The following is a 12,175-nucleotide window of genomic DNA, read 5'->3' on the forward strand; positions in this document are numbered from 1 at the left end:
TCCCAGCATGCAATGGGGTAAAACCAGGACCTGAAAATCCAGGGCCAGTTGGCAACCCTAAACTGAGGTTTTTTGCATTCTACTCAAAGCAGGAGCAAGAAGGCCAGAGAAAAGGGAAATTCTGCCTCCCAAGTTAACCCCTCGGCCCTTTCCCTCAGTAAGAAACATATAAATAACTCCCCTCCCAAAATTGGCATCAAGCCACAGTGTAATGGATAGGGTAGTATTCCACAGAGCTATTCCAGTGGAAGAGGCAGGCAGCATCAAAGGTGGTGATAGTGCATCAGTGAAATGATTGCTCTGAATAAGCAGCCCCTGCAGGTGGTAGAGGACATTGGATATAATTAGCTGCTACACCTTTAAGTTCTGGTTGCAAAGGTCCCTCTTGGATAGCATTCAATAGACATGTTTACAGTCAGTGCTATACTTGAATGTAGGTGCAGATGTCCAAGGTGGAGGTATATACCATCCATTTCACAAGACATCTGGACCAGCCAGAATACTATGCATGCCTATATCTCCCTGACAGCACACTGGAGACAGCTGGATAGGTCAACATCTCTGGCAAGGGCAGACCAGCAGAATAAAGGTGGATTGTGCTGTACACCCAGGTGATGGACTACTACAATTGCTCAGTTTATATAAATAGGATGATGGAGGACTGGAAGCTAGACTAGAGAAACAGTGCTATTGTTTCTGAATTTATTGTTAAAGACAATGGCACTATCATAATTAGGGCAGGTAAAGGTAAGGGGCTATGAAAGGATCTAATGCTTTACATGCTTGCTTCATCTGGCAGTAAGGAATGCCCTGAGGCTAAGGCCAAAGGAATGTACTCGGTCCTTAAGGAACTGATAGAGAAGTGCAGGAAAATAGTGGGAACTTTTCTCTAGAATATGAAGGATGGGCAAGAGCTACCTGAGAAGCAGGAAGCAATGGGGTGCCTCTGCATAATATTATTCAGGATGCAGGCCGCATGTGTGAATTCCTCCTATCTGATGCTGCAGAGGTAAATGGAGCAATAGACAGCCCTTCATGAATTGTCTCTGGAAAGTGAGAGAGGTATAAATTGCCCCAGGGGCATCACAATTGGTTAAACATGATGCAGATGGTAAAAGTCCTGAAGCCCTTCAACGATGCCACTGTGGATCTGAGTTGTACAAGAGCCATCATGGGTGAGTTATCCCCATAGATAGTATCCTGGAGGAGAAGTTATAGGGTATTTTGTCAGGAACAGGGATTACAAGTAGAGCTGCTGCTGCCGCTCATGAATTCCTTGCAGCTGCAAGTGGAAAAGAGGCTCACCCCCATCATCGAAAATGATCCTTACATGCTAGCCGTGTAGTTTGACCTTCTGATGTCCAGTAGAACAGTCTAAAGTACTGGAAGGAGAAATTGTTTTCTAGGGCGTTGAAAAAAAAGCACTACAGGCAGAGGGTAAGTGGGGATGCAGCACAGAAAAGAGGGAGACCTCACAGAGTACTCTAGGCATAATAGCACCCTGTCAGCTACCTTTTTCCACCACCTCATCCCATAGCCATTACAGAAGGGCTATATCAGATGGTAGCAGAGACTATTATCTCCTGCCAGCACAGGAGTCCCCAGCACAGATTTCAGTCACATGCTCTCTTGCACAGCTCATCAAGAACAGTGCCTCAGATCCATTGGCACAATGGGAATAGAAGGTCACAGACGGCCAAGATCTGGTCAAGGTGGCCAAACATTTTCTTTCCTTCCCATCAACCAGCATGCCTAGTGAACTGGTGTCCTCAATATCAAGGAACATCATGAGTCCACTTTGTTCCTGGCTGGCACTAATGTCAGTTCCAAACAACCAACTTGGTTGAAAGGTTGGTCTTCATTAAAATTAAATCTCCTTTTGCTAGGGTTTCCCTGAATTTATGTGCAAGTGGCAGGAGGACAGAGTGCACAGCTACAATAAACCAATGTCCACAGTTTTTGCCCTCAGTGCCTTGTTGTGTTATTTCCATTTGCCACTTTTGCGGCTGCAACCCTACCCACTACTTATGTCCTATCTTTGTCTTGATCATATTGGGGGGCTTTGGCCCCAAAACCAAAACATTTTTAGAAATCCATTCTTCTTTCCTGCACCTCATTGGATGCCTTGGTATACTGGATCCTTGTTTCTGCTGTAAGCCCACCTGCTTCTCCTGTCCTTCCCCCTTCCCATTACCCATCTCTCTCCTTGTTCTGTCCCTGGTTGTGTTGTTGTACACTGTTGCTGCTTGGCCTGCTTCTCCTATCCTGCCACTCTTTTGCTTATAGTGGATGTTTTGGCTCCAGAGACAAAAATGTGAAAGAAGAAAGAAAAACCTCCTGCCACAACACCTCTCTCCTGGTTCAGCATCTTGCTGTAATGTTCTGTCACTGTTACTGCTTGGCCTGCTCCTGCCCCTGTCAGACAGCCTTTGAGAATTCATGACACTGTTGTTGTTGCCTTGTTAGTGCCTTGGTGTGTGTTTACCACTGATGGTGCTGCTTTCCCTCTCTTATAGTGCCTTGGTCTGTTCATGCTATTATTAATAGTGTCCTTTGCCCATTTTTGCTGCCTTGGGATGTTCATGACACTCTTCTTGCTGCATCATTGTGAATTTTGTGTCTGTCAATGTTGATGCCTCTCCTCAACTGTCTTTCCAAATTGAGCTCAAGGCAATTCATAATATATTTTTCAGGTATGATAAGTCCTTTCCCAAAATATCTTGCAATCTAAATGGTCCCTGGGACATCAGGAAATAAAATAATTTGCCCAAGGTCGCACAGAATGCCTGTAAGAAAAGTGGGATATGAATCCTATTTTATCTAGATCACAGCTCATTTTTCTAACCACTAGGCAAGGCCATGCCTTCCCTAGTAAAAAGACTATTGTAATCAAAGAACCATAACCGCAGTGAAAGGTAAAGACCAATGGAGCTTGGTGTGCATTTTATCTCACCTCATTGGTGGATCTTACAGATGTATTCTCCGTAAAAGCCTTGTATATAAATGTTGTGTGTGTGTATGTAACTAATTTAGATGGATAGTTGCAATAATATTAAGTTATCTACAATAGGTTCTGTAGTAGGAAGCCTGGTACTGATTTTATTGCTTAATTTATAGGTCACCTTCTAAGGGACAGAGGGTAAAAGAATAATATAATCTACTGAAACTGATTAATGTGATGTTATAGGCATCCCTGAATGGAATATTACAAAGGATAATGTAGTATTATAATCCTGTGTTAATGGTAATATTTATGTTGTAAAATGCATTTTCATACAAGCACTAGACAAATATGTTAAACTATTATTATTATCCAGTTGTAATTGGTATTCATTCTATCTCTTTCAATAGACTTAATATTCTGGTTGGTCATGCCAGGATTTGAAACTATAAAACCCAAATTTCCACAGATTTTAGTGTGATGACTTAAGCAGATAATTATGCCTGTTTATTAATTGTGATATTTCACAACAGTCTCTTCCTCGTCTTCCTTAGCAAATAATTCCTAGGGTAAACAGTATCTAGTCAGTGGGTATAATTACTGGCTTAGCTCCCTAATTATTTTTTCTGCAGACAGCACACTGTTAAGAAATAAAATGGATTATTGCTATGGTTTATCTGACCCTAAAGTAACTCACTCACTATTGTTATGACCAGCCTAATAAGTAGGTCTGGGCAAAAGCAGTATTATCAAATAGAAGAATATAAGAAGTGCCATGCTGGGTCCACTGAACCCAGCACTCTGTCTATGACAATGGCCAGTCCAGGTCACAAGTACCTATCAGATCCCTAATAGTTGATCTATTTCTTGTAACTCACTTCCAGGGATAAGAACTGACTTTCCCAAGTCCACCTGGCTAATAACTGTTTATGGACTTTCTTTCAGAAACTTGACCAATCCTCTTTTGAACTCCACTATATTAGTTGCTTTTACCATATCCTCCAGCAACAGATTCCATAGCTTGATTGTTTGCTGAGTGAAAAAATACTTCTTACAATGGGGCTGATGCAATACAGTGTGCTCAGCGTCCGACGCGGAGTGAATGAGATAGCGCTCATCACATGCAAATGCATGTGAATGAAGCTATTACCCATTCACTCCAAATGCAAAAAAATAAATGTGATTCTCAGATGCACATTTATCGCTCAGCTATTAACGCCTGCCTGGAGAAGGCATTAATAGCTGAGTGCATTGAAAAAAAGTACAGAAATGCAGAAAAAGCTGCTTCTCTGTACTTCATTAAAAGTTAAAAAAAAGAAAAAACCCTCAGAATGCCGCATTGAAGACCGACGCCGATATGCTTAGCATCAGTTTTCATAACCGGCCAGCTGCGTTATGAAAACTGACGCCGATAAACTTGAGGTCAGGACAGTAAGGAGGTGCTAAGGTCGTGCAAGCAACCCTAGTGCTTCCTTGCTAGTGCGACCCCCTAATTTGTTTATAGCATGGCGCCCCCCCTTGCAGGCGCCATGCACGCATTAAGAAAGCGGATGCTGAAAAGTCAGCACCCGCTTTCCGTGAATATTATAGCACCAGCCCCAATATGTGTTAAATCTGCCGGTTGCTAATTTCATGCAGTGTCCCCTAGTCCTAGTGTTGTTTGAAAGAGTAAATAACCATTCCCTATTTACTTATGCCACACTACTCAAAACAAATTTCAATCATATTATCTCTCACTTCACTCTTTTCTATTTAGCCTTTTTCCATAAGGGAGATTTTCCATCCCCCTTATCATTTTTAAGCCTTCTCTGTAACTTTTCTACATCTACTGTGTCTTTATTGAGATGGGGCAACCAGAACCCATGATGATTTCACCTTGGATCCATATAAGAGCATTATGATATTCTTAGTTTTGTTCTCTCTTCCTTTCAGAATAATTCCTAATACCCTATTTGCCTTTTGACCATTACCTTACACTGAGCTGAAGATTTCAAAGTATTGCCCATAAAGATTCCAAAGTCCTTTTCCTGAGTGGTGACTCCTGACATGGATCATCATGTAACTGTAGTTGGGATTATTTTTACCTACATGCACTATTTTGCACTTTTCCACATTAAATTGTGTCTGCCATTTAGCTGTCTAGATTATTACAAGGTAGTCTTTACTCTTTATTATGCACAGTTTTCATAAACTTTGAGTTCAATTTTCAAAATCTCTAGCAGTCTATCTTTGGGAGTTAGGAGGCCAATTTCATAGGGTTCAGGAGCCTGACTTTTGGCTCCTAAATTGTCCCTTTTAAAAATGTACTAGGCCTGAGAGCCTAATTTAGACTTTCAGAGGCCAATTGTTATCACAGGCATTAGGGCCCTAACGCCCACAATAACACCATAACGCATGCATTATTTATCGCATCACGCAATGCAAATACACATTTTTTACATGTATTCAAAGGGGAGGAGTTTGGGCAGGATATATGAAAATGAGGGGCATTAACACAGCATATGATAGCATAATGCAAGTTATTGCCAGAGATAACTACACCTTTTTTCCTAGTGTTAAGCTGTGTTTATGCCTGAAACAGAAGTTATGATAAATAATGCTAATTCCGTTTCAGGTAGGGAGAAAATCATTGCTATGCTTCTTACTCTGCCTCTGCGGACACCCATTTTTTAGACTCCTTAATTTAGTGAAATTAGAATCCTAAATTTTGGCATTCAGCTCCACAACATTTACAAAAGGACCAATTTAGGAGCCTGACTGTAAAAGTTAGGAACCTAAACCCTTTGAAAATCACCTCCCTAGTTTCACTTGGCTTTTAAATGAGGAGCCTTGAAAATAGGTGGCTACAGGGATGGAATTAGAACAGGGAAAAAAGAAGTTTAGCACTGATTTTTAGCATTAGGCACATAACATATCCTAAATCTAGGAAAATTAATAGCTAAATTAGATGCCTGAGTTTTAGGTCCCTACATTTACATGCATTTTAAGCTCATAACTAAAGTTTCTAAGTTGGCTGAAATTAGGAATCTAATTTAGGTCCCTAACTTATAGGGTCATTTATCAAATTGCTATAAGGTGTTTTCACATGTGTTAAGCCCCTTTAACGCCTGCGAAAGCACCATAATGCATGGTGTGATGCAAATCAGAAAAAGGGAGGAGTTTGGGGTGTGTTTTATGACTGAGTTCACAATTTTGTAAAGCCATATTGTATGGCTTTAACTATACCTTTTTTGAAAGATTGAGAGAGAGATTGAGAAAGACTAGTCATGAGACCTGCATCCTAGGTATGCAGGTCCCCCCGTCCCCCCCATTGGGGGGGACCTGCATACCTAGGGTATGGTCCCCCCCCCACTGGGGGGGACCATTTTTAGTAGGTCTACACTCCTGAAGAGCCAGCCTATCTGTCAGGGCCCTTCTAAAAGCAGGAGGGAGAGGGAGAGAGAGACTAGCCATAAATGCCCTCATTTTAGGTAGGTATTTATATTTCTATAGGAGGCCCACCTAGTAACTCGAGGTGAGGTTTAGGTATTAGTGTAGGGGTTAGGGGCCTCTTTGACATTCAAAATGAGATGTACGAACAGAACATTGCTCTCTTGTGAAGATTTGATGACCTTCGGAGTGAGGAAACTCACCCAAAGATGACATTTGTGCAACGTTCTCTCAGCCTAGCATGATGTTACCAGGTAAAGAGTCCATCAAGCTAGGTTGAGAGAATATTGCACAAATGTCAACTTTGGGTGAGTTTCCTCACTCCAAAGGTCATCAAATCTTCACAAGAGAGTACTGTTCTGTTCGTACATCTCATTTTGAATGTCAAAGTGGTCCCTAACCCCTACACTGATACCTAAACCTCATCTTGAGTTACTAGGTGGGCCTCCTATAGAAATATAAATACCTACCTAAAATGAGGGCATTTATGGCTAGTCTCTCTCTCCCTATCCCTCTCCCTCCTGCTTTTAGAAGGGCCCTGACAGATAGGCTGGCTCTTCAGGAGTGTAGACCTACTAAAAATGGTCCCCCCCAGTGTTTGTATGTAGGAAATACAACAATTCTGGAACTTATTACATAGTGTGAAAAAATTACTACAATTTGCTTCACATAGGTATTAGCACAAATTGCAATAAACTGCGTAATACCAAAAAACGTGCCCCTTTTCCTATCGCATGTGATATTTAGTGCATTTTGATAAATCCAGGCCTTAGGTTCTTAAATTTAGAAGCTCATATTTTATTATTTTGGCCTATAAGGTATGCAAACAGATATGACTTTAAAATTAACAATAATGCCTATATTTTAGAAAATCATATGCAATTACATGATATACACATTTTGGGAACTATATCCAAAACTGTTCTGGTAGGTGAAAAGTTTCTAGTTATTTCTCCTTTGAAAACTGCCCAATGAAAAATTTTCCACTAAGATTTGCATGTGCTTTTTCAGCAGAAGATTTTTCAGGCCAAAACAATGCAAGTAGTTATCAAAATACAAAACTATGCATGTTGTTGCTTCCTGCAATTTCTCTCTACTCTGCAAATACCTCCACAATTATGCGAGTAAAAACACATACGTTGTGAAACAGTATGCATAATTTTACCTGCACACAGGATGGGCAATTTTCAGGTAGTCTTTTTACCCAGGTAATTGGCTTTTGAGAATTGCCCTCTTTTTTTCTTGACTGTTAAATTGTAGGTCAGAAAGTAGACATTAAGAAATGAATTTTCAAAAGAATTACACATGTAAAAGTAGCATATATCATAATAATTTTCAAAAAGTCCATTAATTCCTTAGGGGGTAATTTTCAAATTCTCTATATTGGTATAAAGCCTGAAGGTACCTTCAACCCACAATGACATAATGTATCCAAACCTTATTGGCACTTGTTAGAATATACTACCCGTACACAGTTAACCACTATAATTAATGTGCCTGTATGTAAATCGTTGTGATGGTATAGAACTTAACGATGATATAGAAAAGGTTTTAAATAAATAAAATTAAATAAATCTGTACCAAGATTAAAAGAAAAGATATACATGCTGTAAAGCAGTGCATGTTAGACCCTCCTTAAAAGTCTAGGACCAAGCATTTAGCTGGGTCTATCTTGAGACAACCCACAAGGGAATCCTGGTTGCTGGGTGTTACCCCTGAGGAGAAGGATAAGATGTCAGACCTCAAGGAGGACAAGAGGCCCCACATGAGAGTAGAAGAGAGCATGAACTTTGCTAAAACTACTTAGCTGTTAATTGCTGTCTTTCTGTTTCCAGCCTTGCTAAGGAAAGCAGGCTTTGGGTTCTTTAATTTGCCTGTAAATAATAAAAAACTGTAGAAGAATAGCCAGAGTCCACAGTCTACTCTGTCCTCCAGCAAGCCACAAACTGCTTGTACTCTGTTATACACACACTTTCACGTTGAAACTTGCCGTGGGTATAAAATACCTGCATACATTTGTATCTGCTTTTTTTGTATGTAGAATTTTGCTGAAATAGTAGGTATGCGATTGAAAATTTATTCTAAGTGCTCACTTTTCCTTCCCTGACTTAAACAGAATCCTGGAAAAGCCTCATTGCAGCAAAAAGTATGTGCTAGTGGAAAACATGCATACTAATAGCTGCATTAAGGAAGGGCTTTAGACAGTGAAATTATTCATGCAAATTAGGGATGTGTATTCATTTTAATGAGTGGCCCATCTGAACCAAAAATGGCACTGCATGAAAATATTCAGAAACTTTGGATTATTTTTGGTTCATTTAGCAACAATACAAAAGGCATCTCCAATCCCACCACTGCTGCCTGGTGCTTTTCCAAGCCCCTAAGATCCCCCAGAAGAAACCTCTGTGGCCTAGGTCTCCCTGACTTGGCTGAACAAGTCATATGGGATCTCACTGGGCCCCTTCAATCAACTGAGAAATATGCCAGGACCGGGCACCTCCCTGGCACCCACTTATCCCATCCATGGGAGTCCTAGTGTAAGAAAAGTGTAGGATAGATGGTCATTTACTCCTACCCCACTGCAAATCCTGATGTCCACTCAGTCTTGCCCCATCACAAATCATTTAAAATTGGTGCTAGCCATCCCTTAGTCCAGTGCCATGTGATGTCAAAATGCATCAGTTTAAAGGCTGGCTGGCACAATTTTCTTGCATGGCGATACAGACTTACAGTTGTTCCCACCCCTGGCACAACATTTGGAGGTAAGAGAGGGTTGGAGGGGGCCTGGGAAGGTCCTGGCTGAGCTCGGCTTAGCCCAGTGAGGTACAGCGTTGCCAACTGGCTCCAGATATTTGGGACAGTTGATCCATTCCTGGTTTTACCCCATTGCATGCTGGGGTTTATTCTGATTTCCTTATTGCATTTGCTAAGAAAAGCAAGATTATAAATACCTACATGCTGGTGAGTAATACCAGGACTGGAGCCAGTTGGCAATCCTAGGGCTTCATTTTCTAATATTGCATAAAGGGGTGTTACCTTATGCTAATAAGCATGTGTATTGCAAATTACAATGATGGCCTTCGGATGGCCTTCGGATGGCCTTCGGAGTGAGTTTCCTCACTCCGAAGGCCATCAAATCTTCACAAGAGACCACTGTTCTGTTCGTACGTCTCATGTTGAATGTGAAAGTGGCCCCCAATCCCTTACACTAATACCTAATCCCCACCTCGAGTTACTAGGTGGGCCTACCATAGGGATACAAATACCTGTCTAGGGAGGAGACACTATAGCAGCTCTCTCTCTCTCACTCAAACATTTACCAGCCTCTAGCACACAACTACCACAAATGAAAGAGGTGTAGCTATTGGCTGTGGCACATGATAACTCTTTCCTACTTTACATATGCTCCACCCCTGAATACAAAATTAAACATTTGCAAATCACGTTAACGGCTGTTAGCACGATTTGCGGAATTCTCTCCTGCGGTAACTCCTTGGAAAATGACCCCCCTAGTGAGGTAGCCCATGCCACACAGGTTTCTTGCTAGTGGGTGAGATTTGGAGTTCTTCATGGTAATCCCTTTTTCTTGTTTATTGTCAGGTTTTTGCTAATGTTTATTTCAGTTTGGCAGACTGGGATGCTTGAGCTATCCCAGGATTTTGGATGTTGAAGCTTTCAAGGGAAAGCCACCTTCTCTACAAAATCAAAGGTCTGAGATATTATGCTGTAGGGATGTTTAAACACGAGTATAATGAACATTAATCGAAACAAAAAAACCCCAAACCTCTGAAACAAAAAAATAAAGCAAAGCAAAATTTGTGCACATTCCCAATGGAAATTACTATTTTTCAACATAAATAACTTTGAGAATGACCCTGTCTTATTAAATATGGAAAGTCTCTTTAAGAAACCTATGCTATAGTCAGGATACTTAATTGGAATGGGAGTGGTATGGAATATACTAATGTTTGTTTGTTTTTTCCTTTCAGGAACTGGAATTTTCTAATTTGTTTGCAGTCCTTCACTGTATCCACTCCTTCTTTGCTGCCAAAGTTGCCTGTTTGGACCCTCTTTATGTAGGTAACCAGGCCACGGCTGCTGCTACTAGTGCACCTACACCCCCTGTTGCTGCTGCCGCCACCACAGTGGGTGCTAGCAAAGTAAAGTACAGTATCTGACATCTTGAAGTGCAGCACCACCGTTTAGCAACCGTATTTATTAATCAAATCTTGGGGCTCTTGGGGATTCCTGAACTCTTGGGGATTCCTGAACAAGGAAACCAGTTCCTAAAATAAACATATTGCAGTTCCAGCAGAAGAATTTGAAGGTCATTCTGGAATCATACATTCATCTGAATAAATATATCTCAAGCTGAGATAACAGGATAAGATATTTAAGCTGCCAATATGAACTACTGGTACTTTGGGTGTCCTCCAAGTACTACTGAAGACAAAAAGGAAATAATAGACTGAAGTATTTAAGGATTAGAAAAAAAAATAATTGTTTAGATCAATATAAGAAGAGAACTGTTGATGGTTTCTGAATTTTTTAAAAATAAATTGTCTTAGTGGGCAATGAACTAATGCCTGAGAACTGTATCATATTATATATGTATATATATATATAAAAAGAAAAATTGGGAACATACCAGAGAGACAAGCATGAAAAGACATTTCTGTAAATATCTCTTCAAGAAAAGCACTTTAAATGATCTTGTTAATCCCATGCAGTAGCAACACATGTACATTTACAGTTTAGTGTGATATGGTATGTCATATCGTGTGACACATCACATTAAATTGCATTAATAAGAAGTCATTGTTCTCTTAGGGAATTGTATTACAGTGTGGCAACCTTGGCACAAACTACTGTGACAAGTTGTAATTCACATTATGTCACTAGAGTAGAAAATGCTTGAGCTATCCCAGGATTTTGGAAGTTGAAGCTTTCAAGGGAAAGCCGCCTTCTCTACAAAAACAAAGGTCTGAAATGTTATGCTGTAGGGATGTTTAAACACGAGTAACGTATGAAGAGTTGATTTTTAGTGTTCATGGTTTTTCATTAACAAAACAAATGTATGCATAAAAGCATAACAGAGCCACAGATGTGCAGACAAACCATTACTGTAAATCTGAGCAGAGGGGAGGAAGGAGTACTGTACTGTTGAGCCCTGTGCAGGCCTGGCTTGAACTATGGTAATAGTGCTCACCAAATATCGCGACCAAATCCCAAAGAGCATACAAAATTAATTTTGCTAAAATTAACAATGAAAGCAACACTGTCTGTTTTTACTCAATTAATGCTCAATCTAGAGGGACTTAAAGTTGTAATCTTCATATAAATTGTCTTCAAATCATGTAATGCCACTTAGGAATTAATGGAGTTGCCTAGATAAATTCCCTGGGCTGAAAGATTTCCCTTCCTTCGAAGGTGGCGGAAGTAGGAAGTGTGGGAAAGTGTATGTGGGACTTCATTTTGAAATCCCCTTCTATACTTTACCACTTATACCTTGCTATTGCAGTAAAATAGGTGCAAAGGTCTGCAGGCACTTTTTTACCCATGGTTTTTGCCAGCTCTGAATTTTTAAAGGCAAAATCTCTGAAGAGTTGTTTTTTGAAGATTGTCTTGCTAGATTATATTGCTGGTCTATAGGTACAAAGTATCTATGGCCCTGCAAGCTATCCAGTCAGTTTTAAAATGTTCCCCATTACAGAAACATTGAAGCAATCATTAATAGCAGCAATCCACCACTGGTTGTAGAACATCCTTATTTTCCATGGCACCAGACATTTCCAGTTTACAGCA

General features: G+C 40.4%; 1 protein-coding gene across 1 annotated transcript in view; it reads left to right on the forward strand.

Moving 5' to 3' along the window:
• SNTG1 (syntrophin gamma 1) overlaps positions 1-10,587 on the forward strand; it is a 2,212,578-nt gene extending 2,201,991 nt beyond the window's left edge. The window contains exon 21 of the mRNA XM_029591258.1: positions 10,360-10,587. Within this exon, the coding sequence (XP_029447118.1) occupies positions 10,360-10,548 (189 nt within the window). The 3' untranslated portion in view covers positions 10,549-10,587. The remainder of the gene's footprint in view (positions 1-10,359) is intronic.
• The last annotated feature ends 1,588 nt before the right edge of the window (positions 10,588-12,175 follow it).

This window comes from Rhinatrema bivittatum, chromosome 2, assembly GCF_901001135.1.
Source record: "Rhinatrema bivittatum chromosome 2, aRhiBiv1.1, whole genome shotgun sequence".
NCBI lineage: Eukaryota > Metazoa > Chordata > Amphibia > Gymnophiona > Rhinatrematidae > Rhinatrema > Rhinatrema bivittatum.